Consider the following 24,030-nt stretch of genomic DNA (forward strand, 5'->3'; position numbering starts at 1 on the left):
TGTGTGCCAATCAAGACCCTTCCTCAGTAATCAGCTATCATGGATCGCTCACGTGTGAGTGCCTACAGAGGCGGCTACAATGCCAATGTCAGAAGAGCGCAAGTCCATTCCTTTTCTCGATATCTCTATCTGAAGTGATTTTCCCACTGACCTCTTTCAGCGTGGACAGCATTGTACTTCCGGCGTGGTAAGTATACAGTCGTGTTCGTCACCTTGGGTGCAATATCTAATAGCTATAGGCTCACTTGCTCTATGTGTGGAGTCCGTCAATCCAAGACATGGTTTTCAAAAGCTTCGCTTGCGGCTCTTCGGCAGAGAGTTTATCGAGAGGGCAACGGCATCTTGGCTGCGAACCATGCAGGTCTCATCCGGTGCTGTGATTGCTCGGGCAACCTGCAGCAGTCAGAGCGTAAATGCAGAATCTGCGGGGCTTTCAAGACCCTCGACTCCTTTGCAAAAAACCAGCGCCAGCATACGGAGCCGGTAAGTGGTCATCGACGCTTGTTGATATATAAAGGGATGCTTGTACGGTTGAAACTTGAACTGATCAAAAATGGCTTTCGATAGACATGCGTTCCTTGTCAGGACTTCATGATGAACAACGACGACGAGTTTGATAAACGTGAAAATCAACGCCTTCTCCAGCGATCTGAGGAAGACTCGCCCACAGATCGAGCGATCGAGGGACCTCCCCCTGCACCCCGACGCCGACTCGCTCTTCTTGTCGCTGAAGAAGGCACCAACGATTGTGGTCTTCCCGCTGAGCCATCGCCACTTTCTCGAGATCGACTCATTGATCATGATGCCCTCAATGCAGCCCATGGTTTCAGACAGCCTTCTACAAGTGGACGTGCATATGAAAGTGCTGTCAATCGGGCTACAGAACCTCGGCCTCCACGGACAGAGATCAACGATGAGACCGTAAGTTGCTTCCTGTTTGTCCTAATATTGCTTCAAGAAGAGAATCAGTGAACTGTTTTAATGATCCAAAATTTCTTCCTATTACAGGAATCTCGCGCAAGTTCTGATTTGACCACGAATAATGAATTTCTGCTTGAATATGGCTCTGACGATGATACCATCGTCCCACGACCCGAACGGGCTCGAACTGGGTGGGCGAAAATTCGCGTGAGTATTGATGTCTCATGATGTCTCAGGAATTGTTCCTATGTCTTTCATGGCTAATCTAAGCTTGCAAATCAGCCGAATCGTCATCGCCGAGGCCAACGTGAGTAAACAGTTGAGCCTCTCGAAGCTTCGAGCTTTACGTTCCTCTCTTCTCCTCTCATAAGAGAATGAAATGACATCAAGGCGATGATTTGTCGATACGTTGTTTCCCTGGGTCGAGGTCAGGGGTACCCATGGTCATGACATCGGTGGTTCCGTTTCCCCACGTTCCAATAATATCCCATTCAACTCTCCACTCATCTCCAACGACTGGGAAAGTGCAATACTCTGTTTATGTTTAGGTCGACGGTTGTCCTTTTTCTTTCTTTCTTTCTTTCTTTCTTTTCTTTCTCTTCTCACAAGAATGAAGATGCACTAGTCTCAGTCCCGCTCTTTTTCAACCAAGGTAATTCCTAACTTCGGACCAGGTCATGCCTCCACCTCAGACGGGCAGCGCGTGGCCGCACTGGCCTACTCTGCAGAGCCAACTGTCGGGTCTACAGCCGAGTTGCAGATGCAGCGATCTGTGCAAAACATGAAACATGCTGCTAGCAGCTCTGATAGGTGCCGAGGAAATCGTAATCGACGCAGGCATCGCATGGAAGCCATCAGTGAATAGATTAAATGATGCCGATCATGACGCTACAGCCCAGTTGGCGGATATGACATCCCAAGAATTTGTGACACTTTAATATATTAAATGCGCCACATCCAAAGGTTCGTGACGTCGGGCCCAGTCCCACAGGGCTGCAAGTATTCAAGTTGACAATGTACTGGTAGTACTATTGTAAGCTGTTGCACCGGGTCCAGTGACGCAGTTGTGTTTGAGATCGCCACTGTTTTCCCCACAGCCCCTCCATCGCTCTCAATTTCTCTACCTTCTGCGACACACTCTCTCCTCCTCAGGCCCCGACCGTATTCGTGGTTGGTTTTCCCTTAATTCTCTGCCGTCTGCTTAGCCCCATACCCCCGCGGGCTGTCCGCTAGAGCCAGAGCGAGAGTGAGAGAGAATCAAACCAACCCCACGGCTCGTCTCGCATCCTGGTCGCGATGGCTTACGATGGCTACCGTTCGACCCCTAACCCTTACCAGATGGGCAATATGGCCTCCGATCAGGATCCTTACGGCCCACCGCATCCTCCATATCCCTCTCGCCACGAACACGACTACCTGAACATGCCCCAACCGCAGATGCCTCCGCTCGCATCGGCTACCCCAAGCATGGAGCCGCCATATCCAGAACCTCCCCGCCCGGAGAGTACGAACTCGGGCCATTTGAACGATGCTGTCAATTCTGCTGTCCATAGTAATGAGTCTTCCGCCTACTTGTCCCCCGACGTCTTGCAGCAAATCACCGCGACCGTGATCCAGCAACTCAAAGCTAGTGGCTTGGAGAATAGCAATTTGTCTGGGTCTGGGTCTGGTCAGCCTCCTGCTCGATCGCAGTCACTACAGCCTCCATACTCTGCGGCCGACTTAGCTCCCCGACCACACTCCGAGTCTCCACCGATTGCTTCTCAGAGAAGCGGGTCAACGCCGTTCGTCGATCCGATGTCGAAGAGCTTTGATACGCAGCCATATGTGCCCCCATCCGAGTACTCAAATGATACTCGCACAAGGTCACAGGAGTCATTTTCCCGGCGCCGTGAGTCGGTGTCTAGTCATGGAAGCCAGGCAGCACGCCCCAAGGGTCCGGAGCGTGACACGACGGTGATGGAGATGACGACGCTAGAGAGGATCTGGGGAAAGCTTTTTGAAGACGGAAAGCCTACAAAGAGGCTTGGTCAATTTTTGCGTGGAATTGCAATGCACTTGGTATGTCATAATCATCCATATGGTCCATGTATAGGATGATACTGACGTTGGGGGAATAGATCGAAGATTACCCACCGGGAAATACCCTTGTCATTGTCCCTGAAAAGCTGCAAAAGTTTTATGCGGACACAAATGTTTCGCTAGATAACTATCCTTGGAAAGGTTGGTTTTTTCTTCCCTTTCCCGAATCGACCTGAATACAGAACTCTTTTTTTGACCTATTTATACAGACATATTTGATGACCGCACCTCCTCCATCTCGAGACTGTTCCGCGACGTGAAAGTGGAACACCACCTGGTCCAATCGGCTGATCTCCATGAACGACCTGATATCCCAGGACTGACCCCGAAAGGATTTGAAAAATGGGCCACCATGATGATTCAAGCCCATCCGGATCGGGAATACGAGCGCTTGCAGAAGGCTGTACTCAACATGCCGATCAGCAATCCCGATGACAAGAAAGAGCGGTTTCCGAAAGAGATCCCACGCCGACTCTTCCCTGACACCGCTGATATTCAACTAAGAGAGGAGACCGAGGAGTACATAATGAAGCACTGTGGAGTTGATCTGCCTCGCATCACTGAAAAGGAACGCGAGCTCTCACGACCACCGACTGCAAAGAGATCCCCCGAGCCAGCCATTTCATCCACCGGCCGAGCTCGATCATACGAACGAGGACGTCCTCCACCCACAGCCTCTGCCGCATCATCCTCGGCTGTAATTGATGACGAAGATGACGAAGTAACACCCTCAGTCTCCATCGAGCGAGAAAGAAAGCCCTACAGCGCCCACCCAGGAGGCGGAAAGCAATACAAAGAGTCCGGCCCAGGCCACTCTCGCACTGGCAGCTCAACAGGCTCCTTCTCCACATCCAGACCAGCAGATATCACAGGCACAGCCTCGACGCCCTCACAGCACCGACCAGCGGAGAAGTTTGACCGCGAATCCCGCTACGGCCGAACTGGCTCCGGCCCGGCTTCTCGACGATTCTCGCGAACATCCCGCAGCTCGTCTCGCGGGATGAACACACGTTCCGGCGACTATCGACACTCGGAAAGCGACCTGCACAGCAGCCGCGACAACGCTCCCCGATACGAGGGCATATCTGCCGCGGATTTATACATGGATTCTCCAACTTCTATCCTGCCTGATGGGGATGATAGCCGTCGGTTCAAAGATCATCGCAGCAGTCGCAGCGGTGATGACTATTATCGCGGTATGCTTGGTGGACACGGTGGTGGGCCCAAGTACTACCACTGATATGTGTGATTTGGACATACCACTAATGTTATTTGGGCCCCTTTTTTTTGGCTGTTCCTCTTGTGACTTTTTGGCTGCGGGGTGTTCTTGCTTTCCCCCCTCCCCTTTCTTTCTTTTGGATTATCTCTCTTCAGCTAGGCGTTTCGCGTGGCATGAAGATACCCTGTTTCTGGGGTTTGTGATGAAATGAATGACGATTTCAAGTTCTCATGTCTATCTCTCCTTAAATACATACTGCTCGCGCATAAAAGCTCTCATTATCGCTACTTTATAAATGAGAATTTGGTAAATGCCTAGGTCACTGAGCATATACTAGTAGTGTCTACTGGTAGTAGTACCGCTGTACTACTATCTGATACCACTGCAGAGTTTCCCCCAAATCCAAATGAACTTGAACCCGTAGACTGACCAGAGATTGAAATAAGCCATGTGCCAATTGGGCAGCCTCAAAATAACCCCTCCAGGGCTCTTCCGCCGTTCTCGACCAGCCTTATTGCTTCCCCAAACCCCGCTGCCCAGAAAGCGCCCTCTTCTTGCGAATATCATGCATGACCTTGACCCCATCCTCCCTACAAACCCCAGCCCCAACCGCCCTCTTCCTCTCCTCCTTCTCATACCGCCTCTGGATATGCCGCTGATCCCTCTCCTCCCTCTCCGTCCTCATCCTCGCCCTCTTCTCAGCCCGCCTCCTCTCCTCCGCAACCTCCAACCCACCCCTCTCCGCCTCCCGCCTCAAATCCTCAACCTCCTCATCCAGCAAAAACCACGGCAAAGAAAGAACCTCGACCAAAAACCTCAACCGTTCATCAATAAACCGCATCTCAGAATTCGTGTCATGCACCAGCGCAAACCGCTCCAGATTAACCTGCATCGTTCCCCGAAATCGATTCACCGTCCCCTTAACCTTAACCGTCGTCCCGGGCACAAGTTTCGAGACATCAATTATCGTCCGATCCGTCGCGGAGACGTGCACGATTTGATTCATGGCCAGGAGATCGGGCGAATCTTCCGCTGAGAGATCAGTCGCAGGCCGAGATAAATTGAACGGGGCCGTGCTGGATGCGCTCGGGTATGAGCGGACGGGCGCGGTGTTCTCTGTTGTGAGTTTTTCTTTGGCATCTGCTTGTAAGATTACGATGTCGAGCGTGGCGCCGCTGCTGTCGTCTATGGTGAGGATTGTGCGGCGGGGGATTTCGTTTCTGGATACGATTACGCCGACGACGCTGATGTAGGTTATTGGGTGGTTTTTGTAGAAGAATAGTTTTTGGCCTGGGTTTTGTTAGTTGGTCTCTGAAGTTATTTTTGGATATAGATGCGCCGTTGGTGGGGGAGTTGATAATGTATGAGGTGTATCTCGCGACGGAGAGCGGGGCATAGGAAAGCTTGAACCCGAAGAGAGGAAGAGGCAGCTCACGCCAGAAGCAAGGAAATGTGATTTAAAAGAGAGCAATGCTGCCAGAGAAGAGAAAGAAGAGTATTCATACCATTGAAACCTTCCGGTCTATGAAGCTTGTGCACATCTGCCAGGGCCATTTTCACCCAGGCGAAGTGCGTTGGGGACGCCTTGAAGCAGAATGCGGGGTAGAAGATAAGGTCCGCATCGTCGTGTTTCTCCATGAGGTCATTTTCTCGTCGGAGGAATCGGTCAAGGTGCTATGATCGCTTGAAGGGGACCAGATATGTTGGAACATTGTCGTTGAATCGTTGGTGTGGAGCGTGTCACGTGTCTTGAATTTGACGTGTCGATGGGAACAATGTGATTCTTCTGCAGGACAGGTTCTTGAAAAATAAACAGAAATTTGAGGCGCCGAATGGCTCACTCTGGTATGGAAATTCTTATGCCAATTTTATGGGAGTCGATGGAGTGCATGTTGAATTAAATCATTCACACACTGGGGTTCGTACTTCTATCAAAGTGCGTATAGCTGACTATGTTATCGAGCACAAGTGCTAGAACTTGTTATATCTGTCCCATTTTCACTCTAACAAGAAGACTAATATTCATTCGGGAACTCGTCTTATCATATTTTATTATTCTCATCTAGTAAATAATGTTTTCCCCCTCCATCATCCTCTTTTTCGGGTTGCGGGGTATTTGCGCCTGCCTCTGCCTCTCCTCTTCACTAATATCATCAACATTCGTCCCCATCTTCCCCAAAGCAGACCTAACCTCCTCCTCCGGGTTCTCATGACCAGCCACAGCGACCGATAAGATCTCCCTCTCCAAACCAGCGACATGCTCCCACTCAATCCCCGCATCCGAAAGCATCTTACACCCCTCAGACTCCCCAACAAAAGTCGTCGGCTCCTTCACACCAAAGTAAACCTTGTGAATGCCCTCGCGCCCACCGTCCCGAGTCCTAGTAATCCGCTGCACGCACGGCGCATTCCCTGACAGCCTCTTCCCACATGGCTCCATCGTGACGTACATGATGAGCTTTCGGCCCGACTCGACGGGCAGTACTTCGCCCACTTGCTCCTCGGCAACGTTGTTGACGGAGGCATAGTTCGCAAAGCAGCACTGCTCGGCGTGGGTGTTTCCGGCCAACTCCATGGTGTAGCCTGTGGAGAGAATGCGGTCGTCGGTGTAGGTAGAGTCGCCGTCTTTTCGAGAGAGGAGGATTGCGCCCACGCGGAAGTTTGTCGGTCGAGGAGGGGACTGTTCGGCGAGGGAGATGCATTTCTGCATGTAGGTGGTGTGCGGGGAGGTGGTCGTCATTGTGGGGGGTTGATCGGGGAGTTCAATTGGCGGCGAGGATCACAGAGAGGATGCGCGAAAGGACTATCCAATTCGAGCTAGGTGGTTATTCAACCGATGTCAGAGTGAGTAAATTGAAAGAGTCAATAGATGGTCCAAGTTGAAAGAGAAAGAGAAAGACGAAGAGATGTCCCACTGATGTCAGGCTGAAAGCGGTCGGGGCTGCAGAATGACGGAATGACAGGCGCGTCGGAGATCGCGACCCGCGACCTGCTCAACTTGAACCTGAAATTGAAAATTGAAATCTTCGGAAAAACACTGCTGCCATCAATTCTCTGCGAGCGCATCTTGGTTACTTAGGATCAATCGCGCCAAATCTCAAGATGGTTAAAGGATCCAAGGCTGACAAGGTCGCCGATGACCAACCACCCTCGATCGAGGAAGATCTCTACCAAATTCTCGGTGTTAAGTCAACAGCAACACCAGAGGCGATCAAGACCGCATACAAGAAGAATGCCTTGAGGCACCACCCAGGTAAGCGCTGATCAAAATCTCTGCCAGGTATGAATGGAGACTGAACAAAAACTAATTCGCCGTGCTATAGACAAGGTGAGCGAAGATGCTCGCGACGAAGCAAATGCCAAATTTCAGAAAATCGCCCTCGCCTACGCCGTCCTCTCCGACCAACGGCGTCGCAACATGTACGATCGCACCGGCAATACGCAAGAAGTGCTCGGTGAAGATGGCGACTTTGACTGGCTGGACTTTTACCGCGAACAGCTCTCCGCCATGCTCGACACGCGCGCGGTCTCCGATTTCCAAAAGAAATACCAAGGCTCCGATGAAGAGAAGAAAGATCTGCTGGAGGCATATGAGACGAATGAGGGTGATCTGGACGGGATTTATGAGTCGGTGATGCTTTCCAACGTCCTGGACGACGATGAGCGCTTCCGGGCCATCATCGATGAGGCCATTGCCGCGGGCGAGGTGGAGAAATATGACAATTATACCGAGGAGTCAGAGGCAAAGCGCGATCGACGGGTCAAGCGTGCGAAGAAGGAGGCCAAGGAGGCGGAGAAGATGTCAAAGAAGATGGAGAATGATAAGAAGAAGAAGGCCGCGAAAGCCTCCAAGGGCTCGGCGGGGGGTGAGGATGATCTATTGGCTTTGATAACCAAGCGTCAGCAACAACGGGGCCAAGGGTTCCTCGCGCATCTGGAGGAGAAGTATGCGCAGCCCAATGGGAAGAAGCGTGGACCGCCTGATGAGCCATCTGAGGAGGCATTCGCTGCTGTTGGAGCTCGCAAGTCGAAGGATGCAAAGACCAAGTCGAAGAAGTCCAAAGCCTAGTTCTGTATGATCTTGTTTTCTCATTTAGCGTTCATAGCCCAATCTACAGTATTTCTACGGAGTTCGGTACACATAACTAGCTGGTAGAGATCTACTAGTCTGGCAGCTACCCAAGTATGCAGTGCTATTCTTGCTGTTCCTGCCAATCCTATCAATCACCAATCAACTACTACTAGGTACTGCCTGGGCCATCAGTCAAGTTATCACTACCTCGAGGCATACACTAGTTACTTCGTACTATGTACTACTATTACTGGTAAGGTGGGCGATCAACTCCACATTCCACTGTCGTTCAGCATCCTCGTTGGTTCCCGTCAACTTTCTCCACAGCAACCCGCCGGAGGCGGTACCGCACGCGATGTCGTACCACTCTGGTCGCATCTCCCCCAAGCTCCCTGAGGCCTCACAGGAGCTTTCAAAATCCTCAGCAAACCCTGCTGCTTCACCTCCAATCCCCCCAATTTCTGCGGACCCCAAAACCCCGGGCATTGGTCGCACTGTCCAAAGTCTGCTGAGCAACACCCCGCAGTCTGCAAGGAGTGTTGTTGGCGGGGTTGCTTCGTCATCACGAAGATCAAATCGCAACTCGGCCGGACCTCTCAAATCATCGCCCTTACGAAACATCTCTCTCGCCATGGCGTCCGCCCCCAGCTCCCCGGAGCGGCCTACCGCCGACGCCGAGGATCCTTCTCACAGGTCATCGGAGAAGACGCAAGGCCGGAAGGGCATGGCCGCAATGATGTCGGGGTTGGAATCAAGACTGTTCCCACGCAGCTTTTCTCGCGGTAGAGATTCAAGTCGTGGATCAAGTCGTCGTGGCTCATCTCTTGATTCTCGGTCGCCTACGTCGCATTTCAGTCGATCTGTTTCCCCAGGTACCCACCAATTTGAGTCAAAGCCAACGTTAGCCGACACGGAGAAAGGGAAAGCGATAATGCAAGATGCCCATAACCAGTCGGATGAAGCTTTGGGTCGGAAGAAATCCGGCGTTCTTCCAGGATATGTCAAACCGACCGAGCACGAGGAGTCGGGTGAGCGTCTTGCCAAAGACGTCTTCGACCGCGACAAGAATATCATTGAGAGCAGTGAAGATGATGGTGATGATTCATCCAGTGACGATGATCAGATTGAGGGAGGTCTTCATTCGCGAGGCCGTAAGAAGAAAGGCTCCGATATTACCAGGATCACCCCCAGCGACTTCAATAAAGCCAGAGAGGACAAGACCCAATCCTCGGAAGAAGGTGCGTGGTCAAAAAGTGACCTTGGCATCTATTTTGACTATACAAGGCGTGCTAACAATCAAAGCAGCAAAAACAATCAACAAACATAATATTCCCGGGATGGATAAGAAGCCCAGAAAATCCGCCCTCAAGACTGTCATCCACCCTCGAACCAGCTATGATATTCCGACTCCATACGCGCAGTCTGCTGCTGGCACCCCGTACGGCTCAGAAGACGAGGCAGAAAAAGAAGATGTTCATCGTGCCCAGAAACTCAGCATTTCCATGTCTGCCATCGACAACCGCGTTCCAAACAGATCGATTCGAACAATTGTCCGGGGAAACTATGCCAGCATACAAGAAGAAGCCGATGGCGGCCGCCGGCGTCAACGGAAGTATCTCGTCGCGACGGACCTGAGTGAGGAATCAGTATATGCTTTGGAATGGACCATCGGCACTGTTCTGAGGGAGGGAGATACCATGTACGCAATCTACACCATACACGAGGACGGGAATCCATCCTCTGTGCAGGTTGGAGAAGGGGCGAAGGCTATTCAAGATGCGGCGGTGGTTGTGGGCTCACAGACCAGAGAGGCTTCTCAAAACCGCACAATACTTGGCCGACTGGGCCCTGTAACTGCCAGCAAGTCGAGCTCGGCCGATTCGCGGGTATCCTCACTCGCGGAAACAGAGCGCGTACGGGCCGTCGAGGCGGTATCGCAAACCTGTGTGAAACTTCTCCGCAAGACTCTCCTGCAGGTTCGGATTGCCGTGGAAGTGATCCATTGCAAGAGCCCTAAACTTATGATCACCGAGGCTGTGAGTTGACATTGCTTGGAATTTATTTCTGTCGAAAGTGAGAAGGCCCCAAGCTAACCCGACCTCTAGATCGATGAACTTGAACCAACTATGGTGATCGTTGGTGCCCGTGGCCAAAGTGCCCTGAAAGGGTCTGCATTACCATGTCCCAGCAAGATATGGTAAAATAGCTGCTGACTTGTGATTCTAGAGTTCTTCTTGGTTCATTCTCCAACTATCTACTTCAACACTCCTCCGTCCCTGTTATGGTTGCTCGTCGCAAACTAAAGCGACACAAAAACACAAACGCAAACGTGCATCTCTCCAACAATCTCCGAACACCAAAGAGTCTTACGCAGGCAAAAGTGGATTAAATTCTACCCAACGCCCTTAACACTATCTGACGTTGCCTTTGCTGCTGGAGTTTCACCTGGTCTGCCAATCATCCACCGATAACATCATTTTATACCATGGGGCATGGGTACCATTTGGTCTTCTTAGATCATGACTCCTGCATTCCCCCTATCTCGATACCCCGAACTCATGAATAACGGACATTTATTAAAATTAGAATATGAGGATCTGCGAAACCAATACCATAACCCCCCCAATGTAGCCCTGGTACTCTTTGGATTAGTACTAGTATCAGTTCCTCGTTGTAGGTGATATTTTGATGACTTTGGTAGTACTATATTACTACTCCAGGGCTATTATAGCGTAGGTACTAGCCAGTAGGCAGTTTTGGAGATGTAAACCCTTGGAAAATACTAGTATACTGCTTGCAAGATTGGTAGATAGTATCCTACCTAGTTACGTCATGACACTCGGTACCCTGAATTGTTAGAATCGAGTACCTAGTAGAGTTTCAAGTTCAAGTACAGTAGCCCTGGAGGGATTCAAAAATTGGGGCCATGAAGTTCCGGCTACCCTAGGACGGTGCGCCTGCCACCGATTCTGACAGACATGATCAAAACTTGAAGTCGTTGCCCAAAATTCTATATCAAATTGTATTCATTTATGTGCATATCTTCATTTCCCAGTATCTTTGCATCGTAAGTGTATGGTATTTAAATCTTGTTCTTCAGCGGCTGCTGGGCCAGGAAGAGTTGCAAGTTACTCGCAATCAACTCCACGCAGCCCACGGGTCTTCCACCCGCAGCATGAGGCGAGATAACCACATTAGGCGCCTTCCACAGCCGGCTCGATTCAGGCAAAGGCTCAGTCTGGAACACATCAAGAGCAGCACCAGCCAGCTCACCCTTCTCCAGCGCGTCCACTAAAGCATCTTCATCGACCGAGACACCACGTCCCACATTCACGAGCCAAGCGTGCTTAGGCAGCAACTTGAGTCGCTCAGCATTCAGAACATTCTGCGTCGAGTCCGAGCCAGGCAAAATCATCACCAAGGCATCTGTCTGCGGCAGAAGCTCCGCCAACTTATCCTCGCCGTAGACCTCAATGCCATTGCGCACGCCCGCACTGCGAGCAATACCCTTCACCTCAGCACCGAGGAGAGTCAAGTGCGGGGCGAGAGTCTTCGCAACACTACCGAATCCCCAAATCAGCACGCGGGAACCGCGCAATGTGGTGAAGTCGCTGCGCGGGAATGATCCGCCCAGGTGTTGCGGCCACTTAGACTGGAGCTGGTAGTCGCGCATCTCGTAGAAGCGGCGTGCGCCGCAGAGGAGGAGACCGAGGGCGTGCTCGGCGACGGGGTAGTCGTGCAGACCGACGCCGGTGGTGATGATGATCTTGGAAGCATCGAAGCCGGCGCCCAGGACGTCGTTGGGGCCGGCGGCGAGCGATTGGATCCATTTCAAGTTCTTGAGGCGCTTGGCGGCATCTTTGAGGTTGTCGGGTGCGTTGGACCAGGTTACGAGGACGTCGGCGTCTACGTGCTCTTCGGGAATGGGAGACTTGACATCATAAGGGTGCACTGAGGCGAACTCCTTGAGGCTTTGGACGTTGAGCCCGGGGACTGAGGTTGGGTAGAGGAGCTTCATGATGATGGTGACGGCGTAGGAGTTGAAAGGAGAGAAAGAGAGACAAGGAAGGAAGAGATAGAACCAAGGTGACTCTGAGACAGAAATTCCCCCACCATTCAAGTACGGGGAAATAATCCCCCGCGGATTCCCCACTGTAATCGGACGAAGACCGACGGGAAATGAAGACAAATGAGGGCATCTCGGCCACCACCTCCGAGCTCGGAAAACTATCCGCGCATTCGCGTTCGTCCCCAATAGTCGTGCAGTAAATTATTCCGCTTATTTATCATTTTGTATCCATTGGTTTTATATTTCTTCTACTATCATGTCAATCTGTTCTTCAAAATTATGGTGATATCTTCAATAGCCATGGTGGATCCATACTGCCTCCCACCGTCGGTTATTGAAAGTGTCACCCCCACGCTCCCCCGCTAATTAGAATTGCCCAATCTTCCTTGATGGGTCTCGATAAGATACAGACTGCCTTTTGCTTTCTCACTCATCTGAATATTTTGGTTCGAGTCAGGTTGCTCTCTCAGGATAAGATTTTATCACCATGCGAATGATCCTAGACCTACTCATCAACTGCGAGTAATTTCCATAGGTCGTTTTGGCTGTCAAGTGATCCCCATTTCCGGGGTTTCTATTGCCGGGAGACCTTTTGTCACAGCTTCTTTGTTACCACCAAGAAGTAGAAGTCACTAGAAACCTCGTCATTGTGGGGAAATCGATGGTGAACTGAGGCTCGTTGACTTTCGCTGCATTTAAAGATACATCTGTTGAGGACATGGTGGTTTACGTATTCCTCGGAGAAAAGTTTCATTTCGTTCATTTCAAATATTTCCATCTAACTTCAAACATCTACTACCTTCTGTAAATCGTTTGTCAGGAAGGCTCCCAGTTTCTGGCAACAGTCGGCACAAAGAAAATGGGGATGAAAGCCATAGGAGCGATTCATCGAGCCACTACAATTTTGCCTCATTTCTTTCCATCGGAAATCACTTGGTCCTATACAGAAAAGTACTTATATTCATCTCACCAAATGGGATTGTAGGTAATTCAACTGAGCGCACTGACAGATACAAGAAGACTATTGAATCTTTCTTCCAGTGACGAACATTGTACTGATTTTTCATATTGATCTTCAACTCAAACTGCTGTACGGTATAAGAACACATATAGTCAGACAAGCTTAAATGATAATATGCTAGTTGCTATATGTAGTATCCCCTTGTGTCGTCCACGTATTTACTCTGCATAAAATAGTATGATCATCACTCTTTGACCTCCCAGCACCAGACGGAAACCAACTCGAAAGTACACTTTGATTCGGCTTTCAGCCTTGAATCAAAAAAACTCCCCTCTGTCGTCGAGTTCAAAGAAGAGACGAAATCACAGTCTTTGTTCTCCATTAAAACTCTGCTCTATAATTATGATTCTCTTTCACGAACTCACATTTGAATTCTGGACTGGGACAAAGAATTCTTTCCCCATTATAAACCCCGACTCGAGAACATAGTCCCATTTACGTTTTCTCTCTTTAACTGAAATTGATACCTAGTTTCCAGCTGCTATTTCTTTTTCATCGGACTATACGTACTTCGTCAAACACTTGGATGGTGTTGCTCATGGTACTCGGAAATCTTCAAGTCTAGAAACTCAATATGTCAAAGATCAGGGACTTGATCATGTGGCACTTATTCGTGCTGCTTTTATGCTTTCCCCAAGTTAGAAGTGACTGGAAGGTAGACCTCGCCTCATGGAAGGATGTACCTGGTACTATAGCTGGTTTTAAACCTCGATCCAATTTGACAATGAACTTCGAAAGCGATTGGATGTTAGACTTCGTCCTCCCAAAACCAGATACTTCAGGCGGACCAAAAGATGAGGGGTCACAGCGATCCAAAAAACCGGAGACAGTTGCTTTTCATGTCGAACAAAACAAGGTCCAGTCGTCATCTCCTGCTTGCAGCTCTATCCTTCACGAAATCGGCAATCTCATCCCAATAGCTCTGGAAAATGTCATGAACGGTCTTTATCGGCCCATCAATCCCATGAAAAAGTACGAAGGACTGTTTCTAGTTGGATACATATACAGCAAAGCAAAGCAATATAGTTCGCGGTTTACGGACATAAATCCCTCCACCACTACTTCGGGCGGGGCGGCAAGAACCGATTATATCAATTACTTTCTTCCGCCGAATGTCGACTCCATATCTATCATTATCAAGGACTATAATTTTACGCAAACTGATTTTTCGGTGAGCACACTCGAGCCATTCAACTCGGAGGACCCTTCCAAGCGGACTTTATATCTCAGTCTCGGCTGGCTTCGACAGAGCTGGGAAAATCCACTCCCTTGGCAAACGCCAGCAGTCCGACGACTTGTACTATTGGAACTTCTGACGCACGAGCTTGCGCACGTCTACCAATACACAAGACCTGACTATCTGAATGTCAAGAAGAAGCAGAACCAACCTCCACCCCGAGCACTCATAGAAGGAATTTCGAAATTCGTCACTCTTCAAGCCGATCTGGCGTGGCAGGGAGTCAAGACGCCGGAACTGCTCGGAAATCTGCCTGCTAAGTGGGATCTAAATTCTGAGCACACGGCGTACTTTTTGCTATGGATTGAAAACGTGAAGAATGGGAGGGGATCAATCGCCTCTCTGAACGATCGAATCTCGAAAGAGTATTACTGGGGGTTAGAAAGAACTTGGCTAAAAGAGCATAAGGGGTCTGGAGATGAGTTCTGGAGAGGTCTTTTTGGAGCGAGCGCCGATGAACTTTGGGGTGAGTATACTCAGTATGTCGACAAGGAAGGGTATTTGAGTCCCTTGAAGTGGGCTTCATATTCGATCAAATCAATCACGACATCACCCCAGAATACTGTCAAGTGGCTTAAACGAATCTTCTTCACAATCTGGAGAAAGTTTAGCTATTGGAAACGGTTCTCATTTACCGTGTTTCATTGCTTGTTGAGAGGCAGCTCCCGCTATGTCGTTGTGCTCATTACGCCAGTTCTTTTCGCTACCATCACCTTGCCTATTTATAAGTTGGCCTACGATCGCATCCGCAGGTCAAGACCTAGTATTGGTACTCCCATATCTGTATTCTCCGATGGCCTATCGTTGTTGATATCTGGTTTATCTCGGGGATGGCATGGTGTGAAGTTACTCGCTTCAGGCATGTGGGTGTGTATATCTGGGTTTCTCTTCCTGTATTGGCACGCACTAGCTGTTCTATTTCGGATTGAAAGAAGACTATACACGTTCGTATCGTGGGGCTTTGATGCCGTCCCACTTTGGTTCGGTAAAGGTTTGATATCATTTGTCCGAATTCTTCTGTCGTGGGTTTGGTTATGGGTGCTTACGTCTTTGGTTATCGTCAACATGCTTCTACGTATTCCACTATCTTTGATCAAATTTGTCGTGGTCTGGATCATATCGATTTTGTTTGGGACTATAGCTTGGTTAGCTCCCCCTTGGTCTTCTGCCAACTCGGAGTTACCCTCTCCTGTGTTTTCTCCTGGGCCTTCTCCTGGGTCCTCTCTTGACTCCACGCCTCCTCCCTCCCCTCCCAATCTTTCTTATCCACCATCTCCTTCTTCTTCGATGCCTACTCCGACGATCCCTCGAGATCGACAGATACGTTCGCCATCTCCACCATCATCTCCATCTTCTACGCCTTCACCTGTTACCACCTTCGCACCATCGCCACACCCTGGCCCTAGCCTTTCACCCCCCACTTATTACCCCGATAGCCATATCCCCAGCACAGAAACTCCAGCATGGGAAAATACATCCTACCGATCACCGTATCCTCCGAAAGAGACCATCATTAAAGAGGAAGAGATACAGGTACAATTTGAAGAAAAAGTGCAAGAGGAGGAGGAGGAGGAGGAGGAGTACCGCATAGAGGAAATCTTACGATCGCGAAAGTACGGTAAGAAACTAAAGTACCGCGTGAAATGGTACGGCAAGCCTGCAGATCAGAAATGGTATGATGCCGCCGAGCTTCGATATCAACCACACATGCTGGAAGATTTCCATGCCGCACATCCCGATCAGGTCGGGCCTCCGGTGCGATTGTTGGATTGGCTTCATGCAGCTGAGAATGACCTGGAGCCTAGAAGGCATCCTGATGATAATGTGGCTCGCATATAATAGGCCGTCTGCTAGTAGGTACTAGTAGCTTACGGGTTTTGGAATTGCCGGTGCCAGGGCGTCAATACTATACTTTGGAGTACATGTTATTTTTAGATGTTCCGTTTTGCTTCTTTCTTTCTTTTTTGTGCTTAATTCTGGGTATAGATTGTGCGTTTGGGAAACGTATTTAGGTAGAGGATTCTCTATAGCTCTTATGAATTATACACTTGACATAATTTGTTGCCAGAAGTGAACGGGTACGTGAACGCACAAGGTAGAAGGATATCACTTGATTGTATAGGTCTGCATATAAGAAAATTGTATCCAAGAAATAGGGAACAAGCCGAGAACGAGCCCGAAAATGACGCGCTTTTATTGACACCGTTCGTATAAAACATCTAACGACTGACACCAATGGCCAGTATAAGGTAGGACATAGAAGTGACTGCTACTTTACATAGTCCACAACCTCCATGAGAGTAGGAGAAGATCACTTATCTTTATCTGATAAGAGAAAGAAGAGGGTTAGGGAATTTAGAAGCGCAGGTCCCAACCAATCTTGGGGCCCAGGTTGGGAAGCTCATCGGCGACACTCTGGACATCCTTGTCACCACGTCCACTCAAGTTGAGAACGACGTTCTCGCCCTTCTTCATAGACTTGGCAAGCTCCATAACACCGTAGACGGCGTGGGAAGACTCGAGGGCGGGAATGATACCCTCGTGTTGGGAAAGAGCGCGGAATCCAGCCAGAGCCTGGGCGTCATCGGCAACGATGAAAGTGGCGCGGTTAGCATCCTTCCAGGCACTCAGCTCAGGACCAACACCAGGGTAGTCCAGACCAGCCGAGATAGAGTGAGTCTCGGAGATCTGCCCGTGCTCGTTCTGCAGGACGTAGGTACGCACACCGTGAAGGACACCCTTGGATCCTCCGGAGAGAGTAGCGGAGTGACGGGCGGTATTCACACCATCACCACCGGCCTCAACACCAACAAGCTTCACACTGGGGTCGTTGGAGAAAGGGTAGAACATGCCGACAGCGTTGCTACCGCCACCGACGCAAGCCACGACAGCGTCGGGGAGCTTGCCAATCTCAGCCATCATCTGCTCCTTGGTCTCGTTGCCAATCACGGACTGGAAAGTACGGACAATGGTGGGGAAGGGGTGGGGGCCGATAGCAGAACCGATGATATAGTGGGTGGTGTCAAGCTCAACAACCCAGGCGCGGAGGGCCTCGTTGACAGCATCACGCAGGGTACGGCTGCCAGCGTCAACAGCAACAACCGAAGCACCAAGAAGCTTCATGCGGAAGACATTAAGAGCTTGGCGACGCACATCCTCGGCACCCATGTAGACAGTGCATGCCATGCCGAACTTAGCACAGACGGTAGCAGTGGCAACACCGTGCTGTCCAGCACCAGTCTCAGCAATGATGCGGGTCTTACCCAAACGACGAGCAATAAGGATCTGCCCAAGGGCGTTGTTGATCTTGTGGCTACCAGTGTGGTTGAGATCCTCGCGCTTAAGCCAGATGTTAGCACCACCAACGTGATCGGTCAGGCGCTGAGCAAGGTGCAAGCTGCTGGGGCGGCTCATATAAGGGTAGTACGAGCGGAATTCCTTCCAGAACTCGGGGTCATTGTTGGCCTTGTCGAAACCACGCTCGAGCTCAGCCAAACAATCCATCAGGGACTCTGGGACGTATTGACCACCGAACTCGCCGAAACGAGAAGGCTGAGAGGAGGGGTCCTTGGTGATATTCAGAGCCTCCAGTTGGTCTCCCAAACCGGGGCCAGCAGGAGTATCGGCCTCAGTAATAACCTTGGTAGGGGCAGCCTCGGCAGTTGGCAAGGCCTTCTCGATGGCCTCGATAACCTTGACTTCGTGGGTCAGAGTACCCTGTGCATCACGCTCGAGTCTGCGACCAGTAACGCCGGTAAGGTATTCCTCGGCGGCCTTGGCAGCCTGGCCAGGGGGAGCTTGGCCAATAACAGTGATGATCTGACTACCAATGACGCAACCCTCAGCAGTTTCCTGGACAGACAGGAAGTGCTCACGGGTGCTGACACCAAATCCAAGAGCGGCTGGAACGTTTCCGGAGTATTCGTGGACACGGGCGAGGAGTTCGGGGATGTTGGCGCTCAGCTTGCCGGTAGCACCGGTGACACCCATGCGGGAGACGACGTAGATGAAAGAATCGGCAATCTTGCAAAGAAGCTTCATGCGAGAGTCGGAGGTGGCGGGTGCGATGAGAGGAACATATGAGAGTCTGGAAGGGTATTAATATAGGCAACTTCTTCTCTAATTGAGGTAGAACATACCCGTAGCTGGCGCAGAGGTCACGGAAGCGAACAGCCTCCTCGGGAGGAAGATCAACCATGATAAAACCATTGACACCGGCCTCCTTACAATCCTTGAGCATACGCTCATCACCGTAACGCAGAACAGGGTTGTAGTAGCCCATAAGCATAACAGGAGTCTGCAGGCCACGGCGACGGGCGGTGCGGACCATCTCCAGTACCGATGTGACAGTAACACCATTCTCGAGGGCCTTGGTGTTAGCTTTTTGGATAGTAGGACCGTCGGCAATGGGGTCAGTGAAGGGGATTCCAAGTTCGATGATGTCTATGATCGTGAGGTATTCCGTCAGTCCACAATGGTCAATACCCCGCCAATTGAATATCATTACGTACCTGCACCACCGTTCTCCAGACCCAGCATAATATCAACAGCCTCCTCTGCGGTGGGGTATCCGGCGGTCACATAGGCCACCAGGGCCGCCCGCTTCTGCTCCTTGCATTTGGCGAATGTCTGCTTGATGTGCTCCATATTGAAGATGACTAGGGGCCGCGCGGGGCAATATGGAAAAGGTTGTAGGAAAGGTAAGGTCAAAGGTCAATCACGACCTGGATGGATGGAGGAGAAGCGATCGGGAATTTACCGTGTAACCCGGGGAGTTAAAACAAATAAATGCAAATGGAGAATGAAGTTGGGATTCCAATCGAGCCGAGTGAGTCAATCAGATTTGGCTTGGCCTTTTTCGCCGGCCGCCGATTTCGCCCCGCGCAGTCACGTGTGTCGATAAGATAGCGCTGAGTAATCTGCCCCATGTGGGATTTGCCGAAGTATGCGGAGTCGGAGTTTAAGAATAATAGTCACCGTAGGCGTGCCGCCTACGGTGACTATTAGTACTTAAAGTGCCGGAGGAATGGGAATTGGAATTTTATCATCTATAATATATAGTCTTTTAGCACTTGGTTGGCATGCGCGTGCTCGTGTCAATTATCGTGGGCTGAGTAACACTCACTCCAGCCCGCACCCAAATATTTGAACTATACTAGTATGTGCCATCCCCGCAGGTGGTGGTAACGATTCAACAGTCAGTTTACTACTTGGACCAAGGCGACAGTTTCTACATTGCTACAAGTATCACAACTATTATGGAAGAACGTATTTGAGAAGTTCAAAATGAACAAGTTCGAACAAAACTAAATACTAAACCAAGATACAAAGGGCACAGCAGCCCATCTCTTCCCAAACGCCTGAACAATGCAGTTAGGAGACAAAACAACCCTCAGCTCAAGACGAGAGAAAAAAAAATATAACAAAAAAGTCCAAAACAAACAACAAAACTCCCAATAAGTTCCGAGCAAGGGAAACCAGTCCCAAGAAGAGAAACCACCGAAGCGGCCATTCTCTCAAAGAACCGCATTTCCCGAATGCGCCAGGAGGGAATAAAGACCAACAGCAAGGCTGACCGATTCACCTCCGTCTCCGAAATCAAATAAATCTATCCCAAAATCCGTCCTGCGAATGCTCAAAGGAATGACAGCAGCGCCTAATGCTATGCCAAATAGTCGTACAGTAGCCCAGATGTGTAGTGTAAAAGGAGAGTAAAGCCCAAAATGCCCGGCAGGTGGAGGATGCAACCCAGTAAAAGGAATGAAGAAGACACCGTCTAAAACAAATGCAGGTGACAGGTGTCAAACCATGTCGGGAAAAAAAAATGCGATAAAGGGTGGGTTGAGGGCATTCAGGCGTGAAATGTTGTAAAGGAGAGACGTTCAAATCGTAAATAGGTTGACGATAGGACGGGCACGATTAGACATGAGCCGAAGACCCATGTCCAAGCGGCGTTGGCCCCATGTCGACTCTGGGCGTGTTATCAAGGAGTGACAGGAAGGAGAATCGTGTATCAACGGAGCAAGAGGGGAAATATAAAAATAGAAAGATAAAAAAGGACGCAAAAAAGCAAAACCAAAAAATCGAATCGAATAGATGAGATCACATGTGCTGGTCAGCGTGTTCATTGGCTGTGCGCCGAGTCATGCAGCGGGTACACGGGATCCATGTAGCTGTAGCATGCAGTGGATGGCGCTGCAGTGCTAGCAGGAGGAGCAGAGCCCAGGCCATGGATATCCCAGGCCGAACGGGGTGTCGGAGCAACTAGGCTGTGGGCATGCTGCGGCTGACAGATTGCTGGGTAGGAGTATCCGCCCACGGAAGTATATGGCTGGCTGTGAGCAGGGATCACCGATCGGAGATCGGGAACCGCTGTCATCGATGGGTGCTCAGCTTGTGTATAGACGGGTGCGCCCATGGCGTGAGCGTAATTATGAGCCGGACCGGAATCAGACACTGATCGCGGGGAAGCAGCAGTGTGAGGCTCGGTGCCCGAGTCGGAACCGGTTCCATGACTGGCGTAGTTTGTGATCGGCGTGGGCAGAGCAGCTGCGGTGGAAGAATAACTAGCAGACTATAGACGAATATGATTAGTACATGATGTCAGATTGTATATGATGAATTCCCAGTGGTACTCACATATTTCCCAATAATCTTCTTCAGAGCGTGGCTCAGAATTTTCCAGGGGAAGACCTTGACATCCTTCTCAATGTTGCGGGGCTTAGGGTTAGGGAAGCCCATAATGACCTTGAAGAACTCTTCGCTGTCTTGCTTGGCTTTGGAAACAGTAAGAGGACGGAACCCTTCCAGATTGCGGCGAATTCGGTTCTTCTCCTCAACAGTGAAACGCACACCGACCAGCGACTCAAGCAAGTAGATGGTATCCACGCTGGTGACGAAACACTCATCCTTGCCTTCCCAGCTGATACAGCTGATGCAAATGCTGTGTGTCGCACGCTTCTCGAGAGATACGGGCTTGAAATCAGCGTGAATGGTGCTCCCAGTCTGAGTCCGGGTAAACTCCACGAGACGACGCTGAGCACCCTGCTCTTCTTTGCTCCAGCCCTCGGCCATACTATCCAGATCGCCACTAAGCTTGAGAATGGCCTTGGTAGGGTAGATTGCATAGGGGTTGAATGACTGGGTTTGGCTGAGGCCGTTGGCTTGCTGCAAAGTAGAGGTACGGATAAGAGTCGGGTTGGAGGAGCGCATAGGGGAAGGTCCTCTGTGCTGAGTGATTCCGTGAACCACAGACATGCCAGGGGCCCTGACATCAGCCGACAGGTAGCCGGGACTCCAGCCAGGAGTCAAGGGCGATGGGGCACGGATTACCGACTGCTGGGGAGTAGCAGACACCCCTGGGTAGCAAGAAGATGCGGTGCGAGGAGAAGAGGCGGCATGGAATGGGGTGACGAATCCAGACATGGCGGGAAGAGGTTGCAGATATGGTGAGAATGATCCAGAGCGGTTATCGCGGTAGGAGTAGGCGTCGTGCGATTCAATCTTGGGCATCACAACGGGTCCAGGAGCTGGGCGCTTGGCAGGCGCCGAGATGGGGTTTTCTGAGTAGGTAGATAGCTTCCTCTTGCGAGAATCCGCAAGGGGAGAAGCGTGAGGACCCTGCTCATAAGTGTAGACACCAACTTGGAGAGTGGTAGGCTGACAGTCACTCTGGGTCTCGACAACAAGCTGAATGGGAACCGCGAAAGAAGGCGATGCAGTCGAAGTAAATTCAGGGGCTTGGACTGTTAGGCAGTATGAAAAAGCAGAACCCTGGAATCCATAAAACGTGGGAATACATTCACATCGCTTGGAGCCGAAAATCAGATACAGAGCGCCATAATTGGAGCTGTGAAGATCAAAAGGCGACTGGATGTAAACGGCCACCTTTGTACCCTCGGAGCCACGTTGAGGGCGATAGCTAATGATCTCAGGCAGAGGCCGAGCAGTTGCAGCCATGACAGGAGAAGGAGCTTCGTCGTACGAGCTGGCATATTCGTTGCCCTGTAGATAAGGGACACAGTCGGAAGCTTGACTGGCCTGGTCACCCATTGGCGAGGGAACAATAGAGGCCGTCACGTATGGGGATTGGCCATAGGCCGAATATGAACCAGCATCATGGAGAGACCGTGTTGTGGAAGCGTAGTCTATGTTCGAGCAGTCTCAGTATCACTGACACCAGAGTTTGATACAGAAAGTGGGGCGACTTACCAAGTACAGCGCCAGGAGCGGGCTTCTGGTAATTAGACATAGACAGAAAGGGCTCAGACTTGGCCCACAGGCCGTCTGAAAACGCACCGACGAACTGTGACTCCTCAGAATCTGAGAGATCCAACGTTTCGCCGTAGATTAAAGGCGTTTGGAAATCCGGATCGAACTGAAAACACAGGGAAGAAAGATAAGAGTCAGCCGAGAAGTTTTCGCAGAGTGAGGAAAGTCAGGAGGGCAGATAGAAGGCTGAGCGGGGATTGGAAGAAAAGGCAAAACATGCGGGAATCCAGAAGAAAGGCGAAACAAGAAGTAGCTGGGGTATCTTACCAAAACACCGTGTGTCTTCGAGTAAGCCAGCTTGAAGATGTTGCAGCAAGTGCAACAAGACCGAATTGCTAGAGAACTTGAAGCGAATGACTGGAAATATATCTTCCAACCGATAGTACGTCGCCACGCGCGTACACGAGAAAGGGGTTCTCCGAGACAAGAACGAGCGACGAGATGAAAGATTGCGGTCAGTCTCACAGAGAAGAGCCTCGAATCACCATCCAATATTGGGAGTACACTAAGGCTGAAACTAGAGGAAGGCTGGCTGCAGATAGAGACTCAAATCACGAAATGCTAGTGCCCAAAGGTTCATAAAGCCCTGGGGGGGATGGAACCTGTCGTGTTAGAGGAAGGCAAGTTGAAATGCCACCGCTATTTAGGTCGAAAGGGCGTCCGAGATTGGACGAAAGTCGTGTGGATGAAATTCTCAGGGTTTATTCTGATGAGAGACACGCGGACTGGTGAGGTTTTGCTTTCTTTCTGTGCGTGACCCGTATAGGTTTCGGGAAGGCTTCAAGCGGATTGGGTGCCAAATGATTCTTTCTCAAGCGAAGGGGCGAACTACTCCAGTAATGAGCACAAACTCTCTTTTCCTTTTCTTGGTGTGTTGGTTTCTTCAAGCCCCAAGTTCTGTAATAGAGAGGAGAGGGAGGGGAAACCGGATTGGTGCATAGACCAGAAATAGAGACTCACGGGATATGTCAAGAAGAGAGAACTGAGACCGATCTGCCGTGGATGTCTCCTATTATGCAAGTTTTGCAAATGAGAAATAACCTGACGAGAGAGTCCAATGTCAATAACAAACAGCTACTCCCGGGTGATTATGGATACGGGGAAGATGGTCCGGCGGCTCGACGACGCTCGTCATCTC

The 24,030-nt window shown here is 50.4% G+C and overlaps 10 protein-coding genes across 10 annotated transcripts; 5 read left to right on the forward strand and 5 right to left on the reverse strand.

The window, feature by feature from the left end:
* Positions 1-39: 39 nt before the first annotated feature.
* Positions 40-1,149, forward strand: N7533_005105 (uncharacterized protein; the record flags this gene model as incomplete). The annotated part of the gene is made up of 5 exons (XM_057101755.1): positions 40-52; positions 161-187; positions 293-483; positions 568-921; positions 1,009-1,149. The coding sequence occupies 5 exons, from the start codon at positions 40-42 to the stop codon at positions 1,147-1,149; spliced, it is 726 nt and encodes a 241-aa protein (XP_056961385.1).
* A 1,068-nt stretch (positions 1,150-2,217) lies between these two features.
* N7533_005106 (uncharacterized protein) lies at positions 2,218-4,243 on the forward strand (the record flags this gene model as incomplete). Its single annotated transcript, XM_057101756.1, has 3 exons — positions 2,218-2,982; positions 3,042-3,144; positions 3,213-4,243. 3 exons carry the CDS (start codon positions 2,218-2,220, stop codon positions 4,241-4,243), a joined length of 1,899 nt encoding a protein of 632 aa, XP_056961386.1.
* Positions 4,244-4,733: 490 nt separating this feature from the next.
* Positions 4,734-5,860, reverse strand: N7533_005107 (OB-fold domain-containing protein; the record flags this gene model as incomplete). Its single annotated transcript, XM_057101757.1, has 2 exons — positions 4,734-5,512; positions 5,728-5,860. 2 exons carry the CDS (start codon positions 5,858-5,860, stop codon positions 4,734-4,736), a joined length of 912 nt encoding a protein of 303 aa, XP_056961387.1.
* Positions 5,861-6,284: 424 nt separating this feature from the next.
* On the reverse strand, positions 6,285-6,962 carry N7533_005108 (putative DRAP deaminase; the record flags this gene model as incomplete). The annotated part of the gene is made up of 1 exon (XM_057101758.1): positions 6,285-6,962. The coding sequence occupies one exon, from the start codon at positions 6,960-6,962 to the stop codon at positions 6,285-6,287; it is 678 nt and encodes a 225-aa protein (XP_056961388.1).
* Positions 6,963-7,324: 362 nt separating this feature from the next.
* N7533_005109 (DnaJ domain protein) lies at positions 7,325-8,291 on the forward strand (the record flags this gene model as incomplete). Its single annotated transcript, XM_057101759.1, has 2 exons — positions 7,325-7,475; positions 7,546-8,291. The coding sequence occupies 2 exons, from the start codon at positions 7,325-7,327 to the stop codon at positions 8,289-8,291; spliced, it is 897 nt and encodes a 298-aa protein (XP_056961389.1).
* Positions 8,292-8,649: 358 nt separating this feature from the next.
* Positions 8,650-10,683, forward strand: N7533_005110 (universal stress protein family domain protein; the record flags this gene model as incomplete). The annotated part of the gene is made up of 4 exons (XM_057101760.1): positions 8,650-9,532; positions 9,600-10,330; positions 10,400-10,461; positions 10,521-10,683. 4 exons carry the CDS (start codon positions 8,650-8,652, stop codon positions 10,681-10,683), a joined length of 1,839 nt encoding a protein of 612 aa, XP_056961390.1.
* A 693-nt stretch (positions 10,684-11,376) lies between these two features.
* N7533_005111 (phosphoglycerate dehydrogenase) lies at positions 11,377-12,312 on the reverse strand (the record flags this gene model as incomplete). Its single annotated transcript, XM_057101761.1, has 1 exon — positions 11,377-12,312. One exon carries the CDS (start codon positions 12,310-12,312, stop codon positions 11,377-11,379), a length of 936 nt encoding a protein of 311 aa, XP_056961391.1.
* Positions 12,313-14,108: 1,796 nt separating this feature from the next.
* On the forward strand, positions 14,109-16,460 carry N7533_005112 (uncharacterized protein; the record flags this gene model as incomplete). Its single annotated transcript, XM_057101762.1, has 1 exon — positions 14,109-16,460. The coding sequence occupies one exon, from the start codon at positions 14,109-14,111 to the stop codon at positions 16,458-16,460; it is 2,352 nt and encodes a 783-aa protein (XP_056961392.1).
* A 516-nt stretch (positions 16,461-16,976) lies between these two features.
* trpB (tryptophan synthase TRP5) lies at positions 16,977-19,268 on the reverse strand (the record flags this gene model as incomplete). The annotated part of the gene is made up of 3 exons (XM_057101763.1): positions 16,977-18,708; positions 18,761-19,064; positions 19,133-19,268. 3 exons carry the CDS (start codon positions 19,266-19,268, stop codon positions 16,977-16,979), a joined length of 2,172 nt encoding a protein of 723 aa, XP_056961393.1.
* A 1,477-nt stretch (positions 19,269-20,745) lies between these two features.
* On the reverse strand, positions 20,746-23,472 carry medA (transcriptional regulator medA; the record flags this gene model as incomplete). The annotated part of the gene is made up of 5 exons (XM_057101764.1): positions 20,746-21,195; positions 21,261-22,768; positions 22,833-22,998; positions 23,160-23,227; positions 23,448-23,472. 5 exons carry the CDS (start codon positions 23,470-23,472, stop codon positions 20,746-20,748), a joined length of 2,217 nt encoding a protein of 738 aa, XP_056961394.1.
* Positions 23,473-24,030: the final 558 nt, after the last annotated feature.

The sequence above is a fragment of the Penicillium manginii genome, assembly GCF_028828005.1.
Source record: "Penicillium manginii strain IBT 31320 chromosome Unknown utg000004l:1.0-7231830.0:1.0-7236170.0, whole genome shotgun sequence".
NCBI classification, from domain to species: domain Eukaryota; kingdom Fungi; phylum Ascomycota; class Eurotiomycetes; order Eurotiales; family Aspergillaceae; genus Penicillium; species Penicillium manginii.